We start from the raw sequence: 11431 nt of genomic DNA on the forward strand, positions 1-11431 counted from the left end.
AAAACTTTTTTATGACAATCAAGACCAAGGTATGTGAATATGGGTACCTAAACTCGGAAAGGAGGGGTGTGATAGAAAAGCTCTTTTGTTATATTTTTTTTTTTCATAAATTTTTTAAAAAGAACAAGAATCTTTTTTTTTTCCTAAGCTAAAACACAAAAGACAAAAATAAAATGAACGTTACGCTTTACATTTGACAATTTACTTTTTTATTTTTCACCCGCACTTAACAATTGCCTAAAAAAAAGTTAAACACTTAATTTGACATAAAATAAATAAAAGTGTCGCAAGTTTGACAATTTGAACTTAAATGGTCACCCGATTTTGCGTTGTCAGTTTTGCTAAATTTGATAAGATTTACATTGATGATTTGTATAATACTTATTACCAGTATCTGCCGATCACAATGGGCATACTGTGACTATTCCACAGGCACTTGTTACCTCTCACTTAAGATAACAATACTAGGATTTGACCCCTGGTCAATGGAGATTTCATTTGATTGACTATTAAGCTACACTTTTGGATGCTAATGTCACAACGTGTTTACATTAAAAAAAAAAAAACCGCTAAAATATATTTAAATCTCCAAAACAACTGCAAAAATCCACGTGTACTTGATCTTGGAAAAAAAACTGACGAGCTATGCAAGTTATCGTGGACAATAAAAAATAAAAATACATCAATTTATATAGCTTACTTTGCTAGTCTTGACAGGGAAATTTCCTAAACCTTTGTTACGTTTGCACAGTTCATTTGATGAATTTCCAGGAAATTTCCATTCTGTACAATATAAATTGATGTATTTTTATTTTCAATGTATATAAATATGACTTCACTTCACCATAATACGAGAAACCATCAAAACATTAGACTCAAAATAATGGGGCATTGCCCTTTCTGTTCCCTCTCACTTTGCTGCTTATTCTTACTATTAACAATAGTAACTCCTACACATTGTTACCTGATTTCTCCACCATTGCTAGACTTGATCAACTCAACTTGCAAAGAATGCTCAGATAAGTCAACAGACATAAACTACAACTTCTGTGTTACTTCACTCCAAGCAATTCCTGCAAGTCATGTTACAAACTTACAAGGAATAGGACTTGTAGCGATGGAGTTGGCTCTAAAAAATGCTACCAACACGATTTCGACCATAGAGAAGATGCTCAGCAGCAAAGAGTTTGAACCTTTTGCTATGGACTGTTTAAGAGATTGCTTGGAACTTTATGCAGATGCTATTGCCATGCTGGTGGATGCTTTTGCCGCGTTCTTGTATAAGCAATTGGATGCAGCTAATATATTCATGAGGACAGTTATGGACGCGACATCAACTTGTGATGAAGGATTCACTGAGAAGAAAGGTGAGTTGACACCACTAGCAAAGGAGAATAACAATCTCTTCCAATTGAGTGACATCTCATGGTGTATCATTAAACAAGTTTCTTTTGTTCCTTCTCAGCTACCTAATGTATCTTAATAAGATGTGGCAGCTATCAATTGTGCACTGCATGGGACATCAAAGAGTTTTTAAAATTCTTGTAGAAATACTAATCAGCAAGTCTTGTTATCCCCATCCCCCGTTTCCTTTTCCCCCGAAAAGGATACTTGCACATCAAAGTTAAAAACAGTAAACAGTAGAGGTCAATTACAGGAGAACTCGGGAAGAACACAAGATAAGTGGTAACAAAGAGAGCACTATGCCATGTTCATCTGGATATTTAACAAAGCGAACTGCATCTTGATCTATGCAATTATGGGCGAGATGAGTCACTTTAAATTATATTTTCTAGTCCATTAAGGAAAAACTTATACCAGAACATTTCAAAAATGTTACATTAGGAACAGTATGGCATAACGTAAGGCAGGGTCTTATTGCATGCTCATAAAGATATATTTGTCGAATGAACTCCCTAATGCACGAAGATGAAGTAAAACAAAATTTTGTAAGCAAATGGACATGATAATGAACCAAGGAATGGGACGGCAATCTTTTTCCCTTCTCATTCAATCTAGGAAGCACCGCCCCAGCCAAACATCGGATATGATGAATAAAATTTTTGCAGTCAGTCTGCAGGCACATGTACTGATCATTTGGTACTCACAATGGTCCAAACTGGCATGTCTTCATGGAACCTTCTCAGAGAAATTTTGCATAGCGATTTTCTTTCCATGATTTGGGATATAACCACAACCAAATAGATAAAGACTTAACAAGTGAAAACTAGTAGAAAATTATGCAACATGCAAACGTCTAAGCTTGAAATGTTCTCTTTACTAAACGGGGGCAGCTGAACTTCCCAAGGCTGGCAAAAATATAGATACGAAGGAACTAAGCCAATTTTATGCTCATATTAATGGTCGTACACAAGGATCGATAAACTAAAAGCTCCAGTGCTTCTGAAACTGCAAGGATAAAATACATATAATTCGCATTAAGAAGTTAGGCAGGGCAATCACAGGGACAATTTCTACGCATAAAATATAAGTTCACATCAACCCATTAGGCAGCAACCAAAGAAAAAATCTTTCTAATGTTACTATGTATCTGCCAGAGGACAGATAATACTCTAAGCCTTGACAAAATCTACAATATCCCTCACCTCAGCTCGAGTACTGAAAATTCCAGCTGGTGTGACTGACTTCTTTGGATCAAACGCATCAAGGTAACCTTCCATTGATGCTCTTATGACAGAAAGAAACAAATGATTAGTTCAAGTCTATGCACATTACATAGATATCACTACTTTTTCTGCACACAGGCTAACACCATAAATCATAGTTATATTATAATAACTTGATGTAGGCACGAGAGGCACTCATGAGATTGGAGGCTTCCATATTAACATCAAGAGCTTAGCGTGATTTAGAAGAGTTTGGAAGGGCGACCACAAGATCCTTTTGATAAGAGAAGACCACAGGATCCTTAATATGCTTAAATGGATATTTACAAAAGAGGAGACCAAGACTTAAGAGAGTAATATAAAGAAGCACAACGGAGGAAGTGGGCTGTCCCAAGAAGGATGGCGCCTAACTAGTCCATTAAGCTTATTTAATAAGAGTTATAGCCTAAGTGTATTTTGGATAATTACTTATGTCTTAAGTAACCCTTAGTATTAATAGTTGTTATTAGGGTTTTACTGAAGCTAGTTTTTGGATAATTGTAAAGGATGAGATTTTGATGGTAATGAATAGTTAAGACCATAACTCCGGTTTTTGCTCCATGTTTGATATATACCCTTTTCTCAACCCTCGTTTGTCTTAATTTTTGTACATTAATACTTTTGTGAGATGGTGTCTTTTTGTCTGTGCTAGAGGAACACTGTGGAATGAACAAGTAAAAACAGAATCATTATCTTAGACAAGCTCATATAGCACAACTTGGCGCACACAGTCAGGGTTATCTTGCAAGCATGATCTCAAAAATGGACATGTATGACAATCCGACAAATCACAATTTGGCCAGTGCATTAAACAAAACAGTTTAAATCCCTTACCAAACGAGATCAGGGTACTTACATTTTAAATGAAAGTGATTGGAAGTTGTGCTAATTTATCAAACAAGCAAACAAAAACATTAATATGCTGGTCCAACTCCACTGCCTCTTTAATTTTTCACATCAGTGCATTTCTTAATATCAAACTTGCACTAGCTTTCATTGTTAGTCATTAAAGAAACAAACAGTTTTCTGCTTTGATAAATAGTCTCCATTAAACAATGAATGTCGTAGCAGGATTATACATTGTATTCTCCAGCAAAAGAATGAAGTACTACGTCCAGCAGATACAAGCATTTACATTTTTAAAGTCTTGTTGCCCAATCAAATGATGTTGGTACCCCTTCTAAGTACAAGCTTTTCCATTAGTTTTCTTTAAATTCGACCACAAAAGACAGATAACCAGTTAAATAACTGTGAGGACATTTAAGTGACAAAAGTAGTAAGAAAGACTAAAAATGTGACTTATCTATCCATTATGCTTTAAGAAAGACTAAAAATGTGACTTATCTATCCATTATGCTTTGGTGCATGTTATCGTTGCGCAGGGATCATGCTAGCCTATGCTGTACCACTCCAATTTATCTGTAAATAAGAAGTACTAACATCTTATCTATTAGAAAGTGGAATGAGAAAGAGCACACCTGAGGCCGCTCTTGCAGTAATGGTACTAATTCTTGTCCAATCTCCAAAAGAAAAATGAACAAGACTGAAACCTTCGTCTATAAATGAATCAAAGATGCATGGGACGAGAAAAGGGAGAAACTCATGTAGAATTTGATAGCGAACAACTTAGTACATAAAACAAGGCTCCTCATATAGGAGCTTTAGGGTACATAAATAAGATAAGTTTCTCAGATCTTGGATTCCTAATTAGTATGACATAATCTGTAAGAATATTATATGCAATATTCAATATGATTTTCCATTATTTTTTTTTTTTGATAAGGTAAATTTTATTAAAAGGTACCAAGATGATACAGAATTACAACAAGAACAGCCCCTGCCATACCAGGGAAACTACAAACGCCCTGTCTCCTCTAAGAAATTCATATATTGCTCAATATTTTTCATAGCTTGTCTTTTACACCAAAAATACAAATTTAATAAGCATCTTCAAAAAAAAAAAAAAAGGCATCTATTCTTAATCCTAGATACGTGCTGCTTTTTCCCTTCAAAGCAAATCCTGTTCCTTTCCAGCCATATTCTTTATGATTTTCTTCACTTTCAACAATAACATAATCGTTATGAATATCTCAAGAAACAACTTCTCAGTGAATAGAGATGGATAGATAATGCTGTAGAGGTATCAAAGACTTGCGAGACAGCTAATCTCAGACTACATCAGTATTGCATGTGCAGCAAAAGACATATGCCATTTAAAAGGGTTGTTAACGGGTCAAAGCTCAATTACTTAGTTCCATTAAAAATTGGGTGAATCTTAAAAGCTCAATAGATTAAAGATTAAATATGCAAGGTCAAATAATAGGAGACAGATAGAGCAAACAAAGTTAATAAAGGAACAAAATTGAATTTTCCTCGAGAAAAGAAATAGAAGGAGCAAGATAATATCTTAAACTTGAAGAAAAGCTTATTTACTACAATGTCTTGCACTTAATCTTCCTTGCACTTGCAGAAAAAGGAATACTTGAAACATTAGGATAATTTTTCCACCAGGATATTCACATATTCAAAATGTTACAGAAGTGGAAAGGGAAACAAAAACATGAAGAAAATAAAAATAAACTGAAGGGAAAAGAAGAATACCACAAGGAAAAGTAAGCCCTACTCATCACGCAAGATATCAGAATGTCAAATGACACAACACGGAAGAATCCAATCTTATGAATAGAACAACCAAAATGTGAATTTATCAGAGAATTCCATACCAGCAAAGGGAAGTTCAAGTAGACATGGATCACAAAAGTTTCCAAATACTGTCGAACCCAAGGGAAATTGTTCTGCTGCATGGAAGAGAACAGTAAGAGTCATTAGGATCAGCAATGCGCTGCTCGATATAGGAGGCCAATCATTTCAGCACATATGGACAGTATCTCCATTACCCAATATTGGCTTTCATGTACAAACAAATATGTCGAATAACTGTATATATTGCATGAAGCATCAGATGTTAATGAAACTCTTGAGAATTTTGACCTAACACTACCCCTCTTTGTCTTTTCTTTTTGTGGCAGGGAGGGGATAAGGGGGGTTTGGGGAGGGAAAATTCTATGTTATTTAACAACTTGAATCACTTTTCTTTGTCACTGAAAGCATCTCCTATTTCTTTCTTTCCATATGCTCCATGCAACACTTAGTCAGATAGTCATCCAAGGCTTCTTATGAAATTTACCATGGAAGCTTGACCTCAAGCACCCTATATAATGTATTTATTGCAAAAATATTATAACAAGAAGAATTGTCATTATTATTGTACATCTGGTAGTCATACCACAATGTTGGTATTCATCAGCAGCTTCTCTATTTCTTATTTGTAGATGTTCATAAAAAATTCTGGAATACCTCGATAAATAAAATGTACAAGATAAAGTAGGATACAGCCATGTAGACTAGCTAGCAAATCCCAAATTTCAGTGGAAAAGAAATAGTGTGCACTTAGAAAGGGCAACTTGTTGCTCTTCAAGCCATTGAATTTTGAAGCTCGATCTGTGCTGAGGAGATTGATATTTTAGAATATTGTGAGGGTGATTTTACGCAGATTCTGATGTTCCTTGCTATAATTTCATCAAGCAGGCTCTCCCTGCACTTAGTCCCTATGCTATTGGAGACACTTCTTAAGCAAGAAGAAGTTCAGGATCAGGATGAAGTTGCTTGGAATCTTGCAATGGCCGGTGGCACTTGCCTTGGTTTGGTTGCAAGGACTGTACAAGATGACATTGTCCCTCTTGTAATGCCACTCATTGAAGAGAACATTACAAAGCCTGCTTGGGTATAACTAGCAAATATATATATATATATATATATATATATATATACACACACACACACATAACAAGGAAATGATTGATCATGAAAATTCATTTGATCATATAGGTGCAAATTCACAGAATGTAATATGTTTGCAGCGAAAAGTACAAGTTATATGTTTTAAACTGTATCTCAAGGAGTAAAAGAGGGTGGTCGACCGCAGTTACGTTCATAGATTATTATGAATAAGGAAGCAGCATAACAATGTAAATTTTGCTAGTAGAAACTGAAACTAAAACAGAAACAGCGATGGAGAAAAGGGGAACAATCTCATTTGATTAAAATGGATATCCTTCTTTTTCCATTTATTTCCCTATTCTCTCTAGAAGGAACAGAGAGTGGTTCACTGCAGTTAAGTTCATAGATTATTATGAATAAATAAGCAGCATAAAAAGGTAAAGTTTGCTAGTGGAAACTGAAACTCAAACAGAAGCAGAGATGGGAATGGGGGAAATATCTCATTTTATAAAATTGGATACTTACATACAAGCTGCTACACTCTTCTTGATAACACAAGTAACTTTAGTACCATAAAATCTTATAGTATCTGCTTTTCTGTCGGAAGAACAAAATGCCTAAAGGACCTCCAAAAACTCTAATCTCCCTTAACCTTCTTCTGCATATACCCCTTCTTCATCATCTTCATCACTTTCATTTCTTACATTAACTTTCTCCACACCTGTGCCCAGTAACAAACTTTTCTGATCTACTGGAACATCATTTCTTTTGTAGTTCCAGACAAGCATTGAAATGTAATCCTGAGGTGAGATCAGACCTTGTTCTTTAAGGCAGTTCTGTTGCTCCTCCAAAGTTTTCCGGTCACTCAGCTTTATATACTCCAGCAGTGCCTTCTCATGATCAGGCCTCCAAGCCATTGGAAAGGGGGTATAATCGGTTTCCGGTACCAAGGACATGCGGGTGTACATGAGCCCATCTATTGATTCCACCAGACCCATCCTCAACAAATTATGGTATTCTGGTGACTGCCCCTTTTTCTCCTTCAGAGGACGACTAAGAGTCCTAGAGCCAACCTTGTAAACCTTTGCTCGTGACCGAAGCTTGTACTTTGCAGCATAGAGCTTAGCAAGTGAACCCCTAATGATATAAGAACAAAAGTTAACAATTTTTTTTCTATTATCAGCATACCTGAACCATTCCACCATTGTTGATAAAAGCTTATTCATCTGAGCATTTGTATGAGCTTGAGTAGCGTGAAACATCCGAAAACACGGCTGTGGATCTGGATCCCTGTCCCCCTTGAGAAAATTCAACTTTCTAAATTGTCTAATGCACTGTTTCAGGCTAGCTGTGACAGACAACAGTGTCCCTACACCTTTTTCACTAATGATTTTCCCACCAGTAGCAGTATATCGGAGTGTGGGATAGACTACTCTACGGCACAATACATGATCAAGAAACATAATACCTTTCGTTATGTGTTCAATAGGAAGGCTCTCATTATCAAGCTTGAGCATGTATTTCTGATCACAAAACTCAATCAACTGCTTTCTTAGTGTTGCAGCATCTGCTCTTGGTCCCCTTACCCCTATAAGAATGTGACCACCAAAACGGATGTAGTCAATCTTCCTGGTCTTGTCAGGCCCACTAGTAGGAACAAATTCGGGCCAAGAAGTATTTCCTTGTTCTACTTCCCCTTCTGGACTATTCCAAATGACATCATTCTTCGAAGGCCGATAAAACTCCTGAATCTTACCTTCCATCCAGCGGTCCAACTCATCAAGGCAAACGTTAGCCAGAAGTGGACTGAGTATACCACAATGCCCCCACGAAGGAACTTTCTCAGCCTCCTCTGGAGCAAACCCAAAGAATGATTCCAGCCAGTATGGATCAGGCTTCGGCTCATCATCTGCTAGAACTCTCTTCTTCTGATACTTTCTTTTTATCTTCTTCTTTTTCTCACCATCATCAGTGGTAGTTATCACAGGAGTAGTTAACGCAGCCTTTATCAAATCAACAACCTTCTTATCTCTAACATCCCTCATTAAAGCACCAATGACCATCCCAACCTTCATCCCATCCAAAACAGTACTTAAATCTCCTTTTATATACCACAAATACCCCGCAAAGCTTCTCCTAATAACCCTCAAAGCTGTATGCGCAGTCCTTCCAGGTCGAAAAGCAAAAGACTTTTGTGAAAACCGAGCCTCATAAATCGGTTCCAATATCATAAACAACACTTCCTGCACAATCCTATCTTGAAATGGACTTGGCTGTGTTGTAGTCAAGATAGCTTTAATCTTCCTTTTAGACAACGACTCATAATCCGTCTTATCCCTCGGCGATCTAATAAAAAACTCCAACCTAGCACCCCATTTAAATCTATTATCAAGAACTGCATTTCTCAATGCCAATAAATCCTCAAGTGCTGAACGCGTAATCCCACTCCGTGGCATATACGCACCGGTATCATCAGCACTAACCTTTTGATAAGCCAATACCCACAATTCAAATCTCCTTAAATAATCAGTTACATTAGTAACCGTTTTATCGGTTTCTCGAAAACTATCAATCCACATTTTACAACAAAGTGATATGCCATCTTCTTTCATTAACGTGGCTGGATCATTAGGGTCAGGTGTTCTTCTCTTATTAGAGTGTGTGGAAGTATACATAAATGCACGAAATACAGTATGCTCATTATTTCTTCTAGGGTTACAAATATTCAATTTAGGGATAAATAAAGAACTGATTTTTGGTGAGAAAACTGAAGTAAATTTAAGTACCTGATAACTGGATAATACTATACGTTGATGCATCAGATATTTTGCATCTGTGAGAGAAAAAAAAAAATTGGAATTACTATTCGATATTTGTGTTGAAATGAAGAAATCTGAAAGAAAATTGAGAATCAAAGAGGGAAAATGAGAAAAATGAAAACCCTTAAACCCTAATTACTGAACCCTAAATGGGTTTCGACCCACGAGATGTTTCGGTTCAAATCGGGTTACCTCACATCTATTCGGGTCAAAGAATGAGGATATGGCCAGTTTCTATCCTACCAATTAAGGTTATATATTCAGTTTATTCAAATTATTTAACTTGTAGCCATTATTTTGTAAATTTCAATTACAAAATGAATAGAGTTACCTTAGCTTCACATGACCCAATGTATACATGAGCGATTATAAAATAACATACAAGCGATCTATTATATTTTGCAGGGAGTCATATAATTAATTCACCCCACTTTTGTTCCTATTTTGTGTTTGTCTTTAATTTGGTCCTACATAGCAAATAACCTTTTTACGGGGAAAAAGTTTATATGACGAACTCGTTGGCTCATACAGTAAGTCCTGTATGTTCATGTAGTCATGTCTTTACAGACTACTTTATTTCAGCCATGTTCTTCTATGAGTCAGTGGTTTGTCACATGACGGCCCTATCGGCCCACTTTTGTTCCTATTTTGTGCTGGTCTTTAATTTTTGTCCCACACAGCAAATAACTTTTTTATAGGGAAAAAGTTTCTATTTTCGCAGTATAACGGATGTTTGAATTGACTTATTTTAAGTCTTTATTGGTTTTAAGTTATTTTCTACTTTTTGTGGAGTTTGGAAAAGATAATTTAAGCACTTACTTTTGAGTAAAAAAATTACAAAAATAAGAAAGGCCAAAAGTTGAGTATTCTCAACTTATGATTTTTAGTTTTTGCCTTATAAGCTACTTTTAAAAAGTCAATTCAAACACCCTCATAATATCCCACAAGTTATGCTTCGCACCCTCTAATAACTTATGTCTCGCTAGACATAAATTCGACTACCAAAATAAGAAATTAAAGACCACCCGTTTAAGGCCAAAAGTGCAATTTTTCAAATTTCAGACAGACCACACTGCCTTTTTGCGCGGAGTGCCCTTCTTTTGGGCTAGTCTTTATATTTTGCCCCTCATTTATGTCTTCTTTAAATTTTGCCCTTACCGCCTGTTTAATGAAAGTTTTTTGACAAAATTACCCTTACCCCATTAAAATCTTTTTTATTTCGTCATTTGCCCTTTTTTTTTTTTTTTGCTTCTTTTTTCCTCCTCTATTTTGTGTTTGTCTCATCTGTTCTAAAACTTAGGTACGAATTTGGATCTTTTGCTCGTTTCAATATTTGTTTTTATGTTAAATTGTTATTTGTTGAATTGATATCCTTGTCTTCATCGTTTTTTATATTTAATTGATCCTTTTTTATTTAAAATTATAGTGTTTTGTTATAGTGTCTGTATGATTTTTTGAACTTTAGTTTCATTCCCCATGTATATATTTTGGTTTTTTGAATGTCGTAATATGTTTTAGTTGATTTTGATATGCGTTTTGGTTTTCTCTTTGTTGAATCGTTGAAGTTTTGCCTGTGAACAACTGTTTTATGTTGTTGCTGTTGTTTTTATTTAATAATCTGGTTTTTGTGAAGAATGTGTTTGTCTGAGGCAACATATGTCGGGTCCGGCAGAGTTCTTGGTTTTGAAACTGAAGTTATGCCGGTTCCGGCATAAAGTTATGCTTGTTCCGGCATAACTTCATGAATTAAGTTAATTTATGTGTGCTTGGTTTTTTGGTGTTGTCTTGTTAATAATTTTGGTTTTTATGCAATCTTATGTGTTTTTGGTGTTTTGTTAATAATGCTTTGTTTTGGTTATGAAAAATGAAAGTTTGTCTCTCACGACATACTTTGTAATTTTGTAAGCTGAAGTTATGCCGGTTCCGGCATAAAGTTATGCTTGTTCCGGCATAACTTCATGAATTAAGTTAATTTATGTGTGCTTGGTTTTTTGGTGTTGTCTTGTTAATAATTTTGGTTTTTATGCAATCTTATGTGTTTTTGGTGTTGTTTTGTTAATAATGTTTTTGTTTTGCTTATGAAAATGAAAGTTGCCTCTAACAGCATACTTTATTCTTTTGTAAAGTGAACTTCTGCCTCCTCCGGCATACTTTTCTAGTTCTTAA

The 11431-nt window shown here is 35.5% G+C and overlaps 2 protein-coding genes across 13 annotated transcripts; one reads left to right on the forward strand and one right to left on the reverse strand.

Moving 5' to 3' along the window:
* Positions 1–839: 839 nt before the first annotated feature.
* LOC132635229 (putative invertase inhibitor) lies at positions 840–1557 on the forward strand. The gene has a single exon (XM_060351537.1). It carries the CDS (start codon positions 884–886, stop codon positions 1481–1483), a length of 600 nt encoding a protein of 199 aa, XP_060207520.1. The 5' UTR covers positions 840–883; the 3' UTR covers positions 1484–1557.
* Positions 1257–9506, reverse strand: LOC132635227 (nuclear intron maturase 2, mitochondrial). Of its 12 annotated transcripts, none has more exons than XM_060351530.1 (5): positions 6972–9506; positions 6131–6382; positions 5390–5461; positions 2607–2688; positions 1257–1510 (listed from the first exon to the last, which is right to left on the reverse strand). In XM_060351530.1, the coding sequence occupies exon 1, from the start codon at positions 9263–9265 to the stop codon at positions 7094–7096; it is 2172 nt and encodes a 723-aa protein (XP_060207513.1). In that variant the 5' UTR covers positions 9266–9506; the 3' UTR covers positions 1257–1510; positions 2607–2688; positions 5390–5461; positions 6131–6382; positions 6972–7093. The 12 variants fall into 12 exon arrangements, with proteins under 12 accessions (XP_060207513.1, XP_060207511.1, XP_060207508.1 ...); XM_060351528.1 differs by having other exon boundaries at positions 5390–5464; XM_060351525.1 differs by having other exon boundaries at positions 2607–2755; positions 5390–5464.
* Positions 9507–11431: the final 1925 nt, after the last annotated feature.

The sequence above is a fragment of the Lycium barbarum genome, chromosome 4, assembly GCF_019175385.1.
Source record: "Lycium barbarum isolate Lr01 chromosome 4, ASM1917538v2, whole genome shotgun sequence".
NCBI lineage: Eukaryota > Viridiplantae > Streptophyta > Magnoliopsida > Solanales > Solanaceae > Lycium > Lycium barbarum.

What these genes read in the sequence shown, in the direction of transcription:
- LOC132635229 (XM_060351537.1), top strand. Translation starts at nt 884, where the DNA reads ATGGGGCATTGCCCTTTCTGTTCCCTCTCACTTTGCTGCTTATTCTTA.
- LOC132635227 (XM_060351531.1), bottom strand. Translation starts at nt 9,265, where the DNA reads ATGCATCAACGTATAGTATTATCCAGTTATCAGGTACTTAAATTTACT.